The sequence below is a fragment of the Trichomycterus rosablanca genome, chromosome 3 (assembly GCF_030014385.1).
Source record: "Trichomycterus rosablanca isolate fTriRos1 chromosome 3, fTriRos1.hap1, whole genome shotgun sequence".
Classification (NCBI taxonomy): Eukaryota; Metazoa; Chordata; class Actinopteri; order Siluriformes; family Trichomycteridae; genus Trichomycterus; species Trichomycterus rosablanca.
The window spans coordinates 48,522,564-48,536,349 of record NC_085990.1 but is presented as its reverse complement, the minus strand read 5'-3'; the positions used below and the strand labels follow the sequence as shown (position 1 = coordinate 48,536,349).

Here is a 13,786-nt window from a genome sequence, read left to right as displayed (position 1 = left end):
GAGGGAAACATCATATTAATGCCCATAGTTTTAGAATGAGATGCCCAATGTTATAGGTCATACAGTATATCTGAACTTTTGCATTAATAAATACTAACATGGGATTAAATATTTATTTCTTGAAACACTTTATTAAAGGCTCCATTATTATAATCACATCATGTTTCATTATTACAGAATAACAAAAGCTCAGAAATCTGTAAGTGCTGTAATAAAGTAATCCCAGCCTTCCCGACCGGCTTTGTTACTATATGTTTGTAACACTAAATGATTTCTGATTATTTACATTTACATTTTAGGCAATTAGCAGACACTGTTATCCAGAGTGACTTACTGAAGTGCTACCACAGTAAACATTTCCCTACTCTAGTTAAGGTAGACAACAGTCCAAGGATATGAATCTGCTGAAACCCTATTACTTAGTATATATAGAACATAGTATAAACACTGATTAGCCATAACATTAAAACCACCTCCTTGTTTCTACACTCACTGTCCATTTTATCAGCTCCACTTACCATATAGAAGCACTTTGTAGTTCTACAATTACTGACTGTAGTCCATCTGTTTCTCTACATAGCCCCCACAGGACCACCACAGAGCAGGTACTATTTGGGTGGTGGATCATCTCAGCACTGCAGTGACACTGACATGGTGGTGGTGTGTTAGTGTGTGTTGTGCTGGTATGAGTGGATCAGACACAGCAACGCTGCTGGAGTTTTTAAATAACGTGTCCCCTCACTGTCCACTCTATTAGATACTCCTACCTAGTTGGTCCACCTTGTTCTATTGCTCATCTATTGCTGCTGTTTGAGTTGGTCATCTTCTAGACCTTCATCAGTGGTCACAGGATGCTGCCCACGGGGCGCTGTTGGCTGGATATTTTTGGTTGGTGGACTATTCTCAGTCCAGCAGTGACAGTGAGGTGTTTAAAAACTCCAGGAGCATTGCTGTGTCTGATCCACTCATACCAGCACAACACACACTAACACACCACCACCATGTCAGTGTCACTGCAGTGCTGAGAATGATCCACCACCCAAATAATACTCTGTGGGGGTCCTGACCATTGAAGAACAGCATGAAATGGGGCTAACAAAGCATGCAGAGAAACAGATGGACTACAGTCAGTAATTGTAGAACTACAAAGTGTTTCTATATGGTAAGTGGAGCTGATCAAATGGACAGTGTGTGTAGAAACAAGGAGGTGGTTTTAATGTTATGTCTGATCGGTGTATATAGCATGAAGAAATGACAGGCTGAAAGATCAGGAAGGACCTCAGTCTGGATTTTAAATCAGATATGTTTTAGTTTACAGTGAGGGGCGTAACAAGATCCCTGGCTGCTCATCTGAAATCAGGCAAATTAAGAGCAAAGAGGGAATTTGCCTGAACTATTTCAACTATTCAGCCACATGGAACCGGTTACAGCGGAAGAGCTCGAGATAAATGGCTTCAGCAGAGGATGGGAAAATGCCAAAGTGTGTCAGACTCCGTGAACCGAGTAAAGCACTTCTTCAGTCGATCTATAACAGCTCGCATTGTGTCAAAGAAGCAAGAATGAATCATTATTCATGTCGCTTGTACTTGTAAGACTAGCTGTGATCGTATGCATTATACTTACTCAAATTTACTGAGTTAACACCTGTGAAAGGAATCTGTGCACTGTTGTTTTTATTTATTGTTTCACAAAGCTAATTTTTTTGGGGGTCTAGTAGTATGGTAAAATAACTCAATGACAACCTTCTTTGAGGTTGAATATTTCCGATTGCAATTGTACATTTCCCTTTAAAGGCTAAACAGATTATACCCACTTCTCCCAATCGGTTACAATATCATTCAGATTGACTCTAATCCAATTGAGTTGTACACATTAAGGTTTATCAATCCAATTGTGCAACCAAATGGATTATCATCAGATTATTAGGCTGCTTGTAAACACAGTTGCTTAACCCTCACGTTCTGTTTGGGGTCCCTGAGACCTTACAACTTACAAAATTTCCTTTGACTTTTCATAATATTCTATATTAATATTGTGTTCCAAACACCCCTAATTTATACACTTCTGTTTGTGGTCTCAGAGACTCCAGCTAGAATACATGATTAAAGGTAAAAGATTTTTATATGTTATTAGTTTCTGTCTGGTGTTGTCAAGGACGGATTAAGGATAGTCTGGGCCCCTGGGCAAAGAGAGTAGGTCCCTAGAAAGTCAAGGAGCCATGGTAAATGACTTCTATGGAAGTCAAGGGCCCCATAGCAGGGGCCCTCGTGATCAAGGGCCCTCTAATGGTATGCCCTGCTCTTCTCTAGGGCCCCCTGGTAGGGGCTCTCATAACCAGGGCCCTCTAAAAATATGCCCCCCTCTTTCCTAGGACCCCTAATAGCCAGAAGTCGAAGTCAGTGCCACAACGCCTCATCCATTTTCATAAGGGGCCCAAAAGCATGGCTAGGGCCCAAAAGCATGGCTAGGGCCCCCAAAAGCATGGCTAGGGCCCCCAAAAGCATGGCAAGGGGGCCCAAAAGCATGGCTAGGGGCCCCAAAAGCATGGCTAGGGCCCCCAAAAGCATGGCTAGGGCCCAAAAGCATGGCTAGGGGCCCCAAAAGCATGGCTAGGGCCCCCAAGAGGCCCTAGGGTCAAAGTCCCTAATAGTCAGAGGATCCTTAAAATGGAGGGCCCTCGGAAATAAAAATATATTGTATCATAAATGTTGATAGGCATCGCAAAATGTTTTGGGCCAGGACCCCCCGGGGCCCCCTGACCTCAAGGGCCCCTGGGCGCTGGCCACACTGGCCCGGTCAGTAATCCAGCCATGGGTGTTGTGTACAGCCGACCCTCTCTCACACACACACACACACACACACACACACACACACACACACACACACAAACACACACACACACACACACACACACACACACACACACACACAAACACACACACAAACACACACACAAACACACACACACAACCTTAACAAAATCTCTCACCTTTGCACCAAAATTGGTTAATCTGGTTAACTTTATTTTATTATTATTTTGTAATTTTATTTATGCATTTTCTCCCAATTTAGCACAGCCAATTATCTTCTGCTGCTGGAGAACTTGATCGTGTCCAAGGAGGGTATATTTGCGACACGTGTACAGTCCACTGACCGCTTCTTATTTGCCCATACTTCGGTGGATTTGCGTGCGAGGCTAGTGTCTCGAACGGAGAGTCAGGCATCGACCTACGAGTTCCTGTACAGGCACCTCGGGCTAGTAACCAGGGTTCTACACAGCGTCAAAGTCTGGTCTTTACCCACCCAGCAGACTTTAGTGGCCAATTTTGTCTGTTGCAGGCAAAATTGATTCAATTGAACTCTTCGGTTCGAATCTCAGCTCTGCTATCACTCTGCTATTAGCTGACTGATAGCAGAGCTGAGATTTGAACAGGGGAATTTTGAATCCCAGCACTTGTGTGCTAGAATATCTCACTGTGCCACCTGGGCACTTATTTTACCCACACAGCACTGGGACAAAGAACAAGTCAGTTCTGCAATGTAGACAGAACACAAGGATTAAATATGGGCTATAAAACATTCCAGTTAATAATAAAAAAGTTAATCAAGCTGGTTGAGAACAATGACAAAAAGAAGTAAACTATATCCTTATAATAATATAAATAAACTGCTGTTTGTTGGAGGATGTGCTGGAATAACCGAAAGCTTATTCTAAGAAGCATCAATCTTCACTAGAATATTTTATAAGGGTTACAAGGAAGAAGGTAAAGTACTAGAAACTCTTCCCCTCTATTCCCTCAATGTGTTTGTGTGTGTGTGTGTGTACTTTCACACGTGCATATCTCACCTGGGCTACATATGACAGATCAGAGATGAGGGAGAAGCCGTCCACCTCACCGCGGCTGATGTAGGTCTGTAGCAGGATGTTGATCTTGCCGTAGCCGTTCTCCACTCCTCCAGATGCTGGCAACTCGCAGAAGTTAGTCAATAACTGCTCCAGTTCCTCCATCTCCTCATCACGGACCTGCATACGGCACACAGAGATGTCTCAGTGATCCAGAGCTGTTTTGACAGTATATAAGGTGGTAGATCCGTGACTCCGTGTAAAGCGTGAGTACAGTTAGTACGATATGTCCTCTTACCTTAACCTGCTCAAATTCCTCCGCTTTAGAGACTATACTCAAAATGTCAGCTTCTGTTTTCTGGGCATTGAAGAGCTCATTAAAAGTCTGTGAAATTTAAAGAAGACAACAATCTTTTCAGATTACAATTTACAGTAGTTTGTTTTTGTTTGTGCACTCAGATCCAGTGAAGTTTAGAGAGTTCTTTACATTTCATGTTTATTTAATAATCGTCTAAACTCTCTTAGCTGGTAATAACAAGAAGTACGTCAAATCACAAAGAGTTTGGTATTGCAGGTAAACGCTCTGACACTTCATTCGGCATTAATAAATATATGTTTACATTATAACAGAGATGTTCACAAGTCACAAAATAGTCCGAGTCAAGTCACGAGTCTTCAGGCTAGAGTCCGAGTCAAGTCACTAGTCTTTCGGCTAGAGTCCGAGTCAAGTCACGAGTCTTTAGGCTAGAGTCCGAGTCAAGTCACGAGTCTTTAGGCTAGAGTCCGAGACAAGTCACGAGTCAATATAATACACACAAAACAAATATTGGAAATGTAGGGTAGAAATAAACAAATAATCTGTAAGTTCAGATAAAAAACAACAGATTAGCGACTGTATTTTGCCATTTTACTTCGTGCCTTTACTTTCCTAGTCATTGTGCAAATGAATGTAATTTCCATAACAGGAAGGTACCAGTTAAAAGCTTAAACTGATACGTTTTGTTTTCAGCGCAAAACAAAAGCGCACGATAAATCACGGCACAGCGGCCAAAATCCAAAACACAGCAAAATAAAAATCATAACCACCTTCCAGATGCTATTAAATTTATAAGCGTGTGTCCCATTAGAAATATAATCCATTATTTTGTAAATGTGCTTATAATTAAAAACCTCCAAACTTTTCCCCATTGTGAAATAAAACACGAACTCGTTAGAAAGCCAATCAAGCGTTTCACTGACAATCATGACGCAAACTGAATAAATACAAATAACAACATTTCTTACTAAAAATTAAAATCAGACGATCTGATTGGTTCAGAAAGCGGTTCTTACAATCATTAGCGCCAATTCTGTAGCAGCGCTCCATTCACCCCAGTTGTTCCTGTGAAGTGCACTAAATTCCACCATTTTAAGTGAGATTCCAACCCAAAGGTAACGAAAATGTTCAAATGAAGTGAACTTCAAACTGTGTAGGGAGTAGGGAGCAACTACCCCGGAAACTGGCTGTAACATTTACCCATTGCGTGCGTTGCGGGTATATACAGTGTATCACAAAAGTGAGTACACCCCTCACATTTCTGCAGATATTTAAGTATATCTTTTCATGGGACAACACTGACAAAATGACACTTTGACACAATGAAAAGTAGTCTGTGTGCAGCTTATATAACAGTGTAAATTTATTCTTCCCTCAAAATAACTCAATATACAGCCATTAATGTCTAAACCACCGGCAACAAAAGTGAGTACACCCCTTAGTGAAAGTTCCTGAAGTGTCAATATTTTGTGTGGCCCCATTATTTCCCAGAACTGCCTTAACTCTCCTGGGCATGGAGTTTACCAGAGCTTCACAGGTTGCCACTGGAATGCTTTTCCACTCCTCCATGACGACATCACGGAGCTGGCGGATATTCGAGACTTTGCGCTCCTCCACTTTCCGCTTGAGGATGCCCCAAAGATGTTCTATTGGGTTTAGGTCTGGAGACATGCTTGGCCAGTCCATCACCTTTACCCTCAGCCTCTTCAATAAAGCAGTGGTTGTCTTAGAGGTGTGTTTGGGGTCATTATCATGCTGGAACACTGCCCTGCGACCCAGTTTCTGGAGGGAGGGGATCATGCTCTGCTTCAGTATTTCACAGTACATATTGGAGTTCATGTGTCCCTCAATGAAATGTAACTCCCCAACACCTGCTGCACTCATGCAGCCCCAGACCATGGCATTCCCACCACCATGCTTGACTGTAGGCATGACACACTTATCTTTGTACTCCTCACCTGATTGCCGCCACACATGCTTGAGACCATCTGAACCAAACAAATTAATCTTGGTCTCATCAGACCATAGGACATGGTTCCAGTAATCCATGTCCTTTGTTGACATGTCTTCAGCAAACTGTTTGCGGGCTTTTTTGTGTAGAGACTTCAGAAGAGGCTTCCTTCTGGGGTGACAGCCATGCAGACCAATTTGATGTAGTGTGCGGCGTATGGTCTGAGCACTGACAGGCTGACCCCCCACCTTTTCAATCTCTGCAGCAATGCTGTCAGCACTCCTGCGCCTATCTTTCAAAGACAGCAGTTGGATGTGACGCTGAGCACGTGCACTCAGCTTCTTTGGACGACCAACGCGAGGTCTGTTCTGAGTGGACCCTGCTCTTTTAAAACGCTGGATGATCTTGGCCACTGTGCTGCAGCTCAGTTTCAGGGTGTTGGCAATCTTCTTGTAGCCTTGGCCATCTTCATGTAGCGCAACAATGCGTCTTTTAAGATCCTCAGAGAGTTCTTTGCCATGAGGTGCCATGTTGGAACTTTCAGTGACCAGTATGAGAGAGTGTGAGAGCTGTACTACTAAATTAAACACACCTGCTCCCTATGCACACCTGAGACCTAGTAACACTAACAAATCACATGACATTTTGGAGGGAAAATGACAAGCAGTGCTCAATTTGGACATTTAGGGGTGTAGTCTCTTAGGGGTGTACTCACTTTTGTTGCCGGTGGTTTAGACATTAATGGCTGTATATTGAGTTATTTTGAGAGAAGAATAAATTTACACTGTTATATAAGCTGCACACAGACTACTTTTCATTGTGTCAAAGTGTCATTTTGTCAGTGTTGTCCCATGAAAAGATATACTTCAATATCTGCAGAAATGTGAGGGGTGTACTCACTTTTGTGATACACTGTATATATATGTATATTTGTCACACGTAACTAATGTTAACACATTCTGATGCTAGGGACTTTTGTTGTCATTTTTTGAGTCATGAGTCTAGTCCAAGTCATTTGAAACAAGTCCGAGTCGAGTCTGAAGTCGCTGTGTCTGCGACTCGAGTCCCCATCTCTGCATTATAATGATCTCACCAAGGAACAAATTTAGCTAGCACATATTTTTCTTGCTATAGTTAATCCACAATTATTTATTCTAATTACCTAATAAATCGATTATATAAAAAAGAAATATGTGCATCGTCACCCCAACTAACATTCATTGAAATTTTCTTGACCAAGCTTAGTGTCTTGTGAGAGACCTTCTCAGAAGAGTGGCTGTTGTTGTAGCTGAAGATCACATAGAGGTCACTCTATTTTAATAGCCTTTTAGCCTTTGTTTTGTACACGAGACATCCAGCAAGCTCACAGTCAGGTGTCCAAATACTTGTGGTCATAAAATGTACCTTACATAAACAGTCGAGTCACATTTTTATGACCACTACTTTCGACGGTGGCAGTGCGTAGCTCATGAGGGAAGTTTGGTAAACTGGCTTGGTGGGTATATAAGGTGTGCGATAGGCTGACTGTACATAGTTCACTCGTTGCTATAATGGGTAAAGTACCATGGGTAAAATTGTCCTCCCAGGGGTGGATGGGATCTTCCAGCAAGACAATGCGACAGGTCACATGGCTAGAAATATCCAACATTGGTTGGAAGAGCATGACCAAGACCTCAAAGTACTACCCTGCCCTTAGCTGAGCATCTATGGGACCACCTTGATCGCCGTTTTTGCTCTATGGATCCTCCCCCACGCCCCCTCCAGCAGCTGTGGGATGCACTGCAGTCAGCATGGCTCTAAATACCTGTGAAAACCTACCAGGAACTTATTGAGTCACTCCCAGCCCGTCTAGCTGCTGTACGTTCTGCACACGGCTGTTACTCTGGATATTAGCTGGTGTTCATAATAATGTGACTAGACTGTGTAGTTCCAATTTGAAAAATCCACTTTCAGTTCCACTTTATTGTACCTGTGTACCGATTTACACCGATTCTGTGTTTCCGTGCTGCTGCTGCCTGTCCGGTTCTCATTTCTACCCGTCTGGTTATTTATTTTGTGCTTATTAATGAAAAATCTAAAACCAGACATGCTGTATTAGGCATCTTCTATAAATGCAGCTAAACATCTGTGGTTCTGGACTGAGCTGATGTCGCTTTATTAAGCTATTAAAAACAAAAGACTCCACAATTCCACAGCCAGTTTCTCAATAAAGAGGATGTGGGAAGCCATGAAATTTACCACTGTACCTCAATTGTGTTATACTTGATGTAGAAGTGGCTGGCTGTTCTGCCAAGATCTGTGGAGCCAAAATAGCCGGTCCTCTCCTCAAAACGGATCATTCGGGCTTTATCCAGTTTCCTCCCGGCCTCTACCACCAACTCCTGCCTGTAAAGCTCCAGCCCTGGATCCATCTACGAAAGAGGTTAAAATCAGTCATTTATGAGAGGGACTGAAGTGGAAATGTCATAGAGAAAAGAGGAGCACCATGTAGATCTCAAAAAAGAGAAAGAAAAGCAGAATATCGTCGAGCCCAGAGAAATTGCTCTCTAGAAGCTGACACATGATTGAAAGGAAAAATAAGGAGGATTTAGACTTGGAACCAGCTGAGCATGATGCTAAGTAATAGCAGTACCTGACAGGCCTTGTGACTGATGCCGTAAACCAGAGGATTAGCTCTCATTCGGACGTACAGGTAGGTGTAGCTCAGCCATTTAACAGCTTCTGCAACGTTGGTAACGGTTCCAAGAGCCACCTGGAAAAAAGTCGTACAGAGTGGGTGGGTGGTAGGTTGGCCTAAAAGAGTATTCTGATATGACATGTACCACACACGGTATAACAAATCATCATATATCATTTCCACCTATAACATTCAGTGTAGGAATGCACACGTTATATGCTATGGGAGAATAATATCAGTGAACCGAAGCTTAGCTGATTGCACCACCCTGTGGATGCTTCCAAAGCTTCTACATCCTACTGATCTGTTTTCATGAATGTTAGATGATGCTGCCACCATGTGGGGGAAAAAGAAGGACGTCCCTATAGGGGTCTATGATTTTATTCCTTCATTCCAATTTAAACTGATGCAGTAGCCATGAATTGCAGCAAATGTAGGGGAAGCTAATCTACCAGGGTGGGGGGGTGGGTAGTCCTGCCATCCTAAAACATTCCTGCCATGTCAAGAACTGAAGGGAACTGATGAATCCTAACATTACTGAAAGCTAGTGAGTGTAATATGTTTATTTATATTCTTCACATCATTATATTGGGAAAGGGGCATTTTGAATCCCTCCAACATATATTGTAATTACTGATATAGTTCATTATTTTATTTATGTATTTGTCTGGGTTTATTATTAGAATTTTAACGTCATGTTTTACACACTTTGGTTACATTTATGACAAGAGAGGTAGTAACAGGTTACCCATAATTCATCTGTTCATGTTTAAGGTGGTCATAATGTTATGCTTAATTGGTGTATATACATGTATATATGTGTACTTGTGTATGTATGTTGATGTATATATAGATTTGTCATATACGTGTGCAGATACACGTGTGTTCAGTACAACAAAATGCTTTGGAAGGTCAGAGCGCAGGGTCAGTTATTGTACGGCACCCCTGGAGCAGACAGGATTAAGGGTCTTGCTCAAGGGCCCAACAGTGACAGAAGAACAGATATTGCACTGACCACTACTGCACACGCTTCATGTTTGCTTTAAATGCTGCGTCCGAAATCACATTCTTCCATACTGAGCAGTATGCGAGAGCAGTACATGAGAGCAGTACGCGAGAGCAGTACACGAGAGCAGCACGCGAGAGCAGTATGCATAATTCATCAGTTCATGGTTAATGTCAAACACAGTCATGGGCAATTTTGTATCTTCAATTCACCTCACTTGCACGTCTATGTAATGGAGCTCCCGGAAGAAACCCACACAGGCACGGGGAGAACATGCAAACTCCACACAGAAAGAACCCGGATCGCTCCACCTGGGAATCAAACCCAGGACCTTTTTGCTGTGAGATGACAGTGCTACCCACTGAGTGTGTGTGTTGTATGCCAAAGATGAAAATGTGTTTTTAAATATAGTTACTTTTACATTTATAGCATTTAGCAGATGCTTTTATCCAAAGCAACTTAATGTAAGCAACTGAGAGTTAAAGCCTTGCTTAGAGGCCCAACAGTGGCAACTTGATAGTTCTGATTACCCTAACCACTGACCTTCCACCACCCACCTCTCTCTATACGGTAACTGTAGTGATATAGTTATACTATTTCTAATGTTGTGATTTTACCTCTTGTTAAACCTACAAGCCTAGTGTCAGAGAGGAGAATTTTTCAAATAGCACAAACAGTAATGACTGATTATTGTTTTGGTCAAGAGTGTTGATTAAAGCACGTACATTACCAATAAAAACTCACTTAAATACACTTTCTTATGGTTGTACATGCAGTTTAGTCCTTATTTGTGTGATCAGGGCCACAGTTTGTCCCCAGAATGGCCTTCTAGTTTCTCACACATCATTCTCTTATTATAAACTTATATACATGCTATATATTTATTTAAGAGGCCATCTGAGAGGGTTCAATCTTAGATGAAACATATTTTTTGAGTTCAAGGGCACTTGAGTACAGTCTTTGGCTACTCATCTTTACTGGGACTGTATTTGGATGCATTAAGAGATTTTCTTTACAGTTTGTGTGTGTGTGTGTGTGTGTGTGTGTGTGTGTGTGTGTGTGTGTGTGTGTGTGTGTGTGTGTGTGTGTGTTTGTGATGTACCTCTGCATTCAGGTTATCAGCCAGGCTGGCCTGGAACTGACTCTCGATGGGGTTCTGCTGAGTAAGGAGAGTCAGGTAGTGACTCAGCTTGTCATGGGTGGTGATGATGGTGCCCTCTCCGTACTTATCAAACTGAGGCCGGCCAGCGCGCCCGAAGATCTGCATCACATCCAGGATGCCCAGGTCCACCAGAGTACCCCGCTTGGCATCATAAATTTGTGTTCCCTGTTACCACACACACACACACACAAAATACACATGATTACACCCTTTAGCATATTAACAAGTGATGGTGTTAAAAAAAAGTGTTTAGTCAAAATGTTTTTTAAAAACTTTTAAATGATTTTTCTATATGCATTTTTTCCCCAACTTTAGCATATCCAATTACCCAACTGCACTACGCTTCCTCTCTACTGATGTTGATCTCCACCCTGGTTGAGGAGAGCCGAGACTGACACACGCCCTCTCCGACACGTGCAGTAGCCACCTGCATCTTTTCACCTGCACAAGGCGAGTTTATATGTGGATCAGCTTTGTGTACGGAGAGCCACACCCTGATCAATGCATTATTCCTCGACTCTGGGCAGGCGCCATCAATCAGCCAACAGAGGTCGTAACTGCATCAGTTATGAGGAATCCCTGTCCGGCTCCCACCTTGTATGAACAGCCGCCAATCGTTGGTCATGTAGGCACCCAGCCTATCGGATGGCAGAAACGAGGAGTTCGAAATGGCAGCTCTGGTGTGCTAGTGTGTTTTACTGCTGCGCCACCTGAGTGCCCCAAAAAGCAGTTAGACCTGTAATGGAAAAGTACTGAGGCCTTAGGCCTAATGAGCTTAGGTTATTGTTTTAGTACAATACGTCATGTTAAATTTTGTTCCCGTTAATCGTTGTTACTACAACCTGTGTCGCTTTTATCACGTCATATTAATGAGTACGTCTCATTCATGTTTTTGCCTCTTCCCATGAATGCGTATTTACAGTGTTGCTGAAAGCAATAAAAAAAGGATTTCTGAAAGATTTTACTTATTATATTTCATTGTAAAGTGTCATATTAGAGAGTGGGAACATGAACAAATACTATTTTTTTATTTACATTTACATTTTTGGCATTTAGCAGACGCTTTTATCCAAAGTGACTTACAGTTTACAATCTAAGCAACTGAGGGTTAAGGGCCTTGCTCAAGGGCCCAACAGTGGCAACCTGGCAGCGGTGAGGCTTGAACCGGGAACTTTGATTACTGGACCAGTACCTTAACCACTAGGCTACAGCTGCCCTTTTTCAGTGTTATAGGGAGTTTTTATTAATGTTTTAAATTATACACCCTGCATTTGCAGTTAGATCAATGTGCAGGACACTTTGCTCAATTAAAAAAATGCGTTTAAGGGTAATTTTCATATACATTTATACATATAATGTCCTGGGGACAAAAATGACATCGATTCAGCAGAATGGCCCACATTAAATTGTTTTATGGATATAATAGTATTTAATCTTAAGGATGGAATGTAAAATAAAGGTGGGGCGATTAACCCCCCTATTAGAAAAAGGTATAAAATATGTTCTTTTTTAACTGAATCCAGTCTTTAGAGTTAACTAATAGATTATGTAAATGTCAAGGTGGTGGATCCATTTTTTTCCCATGAACGTATGGTGGTTAAGAGTGTTTGTGTGACTGTGAGGGTCTAACTTATATAGTGTTTGTAACTGCAAGTGATTTCAGGAATGTAAGCAGTTTTTGGGGGAGTACTGATGTGATTTCCTTGCAGCCGTTTGTATTGTAGAATTGTGTTCTGATTGTGTTTATTTGTTGGCATATGTAGAGGATATGTTTGATAGAAGTTCTTGATGTACAGAGTAGAGTTATTATTTAATAGTTTGAGTAATTTTATTAAGTCTGGTGTAAGTAATTGGTGTCTTTGGCAGCAACATTCACCTTAATGATGACCGCATGAGCGGGCAGGTTAACACCCCAGGCCAGAGTGGCTGTGCACACCAAAACCTTCAGGTAACCTCTGGAGAACATGTTTTCCATGAGTGTTCGGTCCTGCCTTAGCATCCCAGCATGGTGGATCCCAAATCCATCAGGAAACATCTCCCTCATCTGCTTATTCCGGGAGCGCTGAACCTTTAGAGGAAACGCATCAGAGTTATCAGTAGAGTTAACACGACAGAACAGAGAGAACTAAAATATATTGACTGAAAATGAAAAACCTATTTCATAATGTAAATTAAAGCTATAAAAATGGCATCACAACAGATCAAAGAAAAACCAGACATGATTTAATGTGTATGTGTGTTCTTAGAAACAGTGCAGGCTGGTAGATCGCGCCTCATTCAAACAGGTCAATGTGATGAACATGAAATGTGGCCACTGTTCCTTTAATTTGCGGTTTGTTACCATAGCTACACCTCAGCCCACCTAAAGCACTGTGAATCTAGTTTTCATTCATCAGTAGTCATTTTTGCATTTTTCCTTTTGTAACCTACACTGTTTGTGAAGATTAGTGCGCAACCAAGCACAAAGAAACAAGAACACTGCAATGACACGTTCATATGTGGAAGAAGCTGATGGAGAATATTCAGATCTCATGTTACATACAGAAATTTTAATCCTACAATCTGACATTCATATAAACTCAAGCGCCTCTGCTGGACAATTTTGGAACTTGCTGGCTTAGGAAAAACATCCAAACATAAGAACATGTACCACATATTTGACATTTGTCTTTTCCCAAATGAAAATAATGAAGTCTAAATATGGGTCCACCCTTACTGACGAACACTTGGAAGCTGCTTGAGAACTGGCATCAGCTATTCTCCAGACTACATAAACCTGACTGACACCTTTCAGTGCAAATCATCAGAATAAGGTCAGTGTGATTCAGTT

At 41.8% G+C, this 13,786-nt stretch overlaps 1 protein-coding gene across 1 annotated transcript in view; it reads right to left on the bottom strand.

Annotated features, from left to right (window-relative positions):
• The window catches only part of ascc3 (activating signal cointegrator 1 complex subunit 3), a 283,422-nt gene that overhangs the window by 80,028 nt on the left and 189,608 nt on the right, over positions 1-13,786 (bottom strand). The window contains exons 15-20 of the mRNA XM_062991400.1: positions 12,833-13,024; positions 10,897-11,121; positions 8,744-8,863; positions 8,358-8,522; positions 4,143-4,229; positions 3,848-4,024 (exon numbers count right to left, since the gene is read on the bottom strand). Of these exons, the coding sequence (XP_062847470.1) occupies positions 3,848-4,024; positions 4,143-4,229; positions 8,358-8,522; positions 8,744-8,863; positions 10,897-11,121; positions 12,833-13,024 (966 nt within the window). The remainder of the gene's footprint in view (positions 1-3,847; positions 4,025-4,142; positions 4,230-8,357; positions 8,523-8,743; positions 8,864-10,896; positions 11,122-12,832; positions 13,025-13,786) is intronic.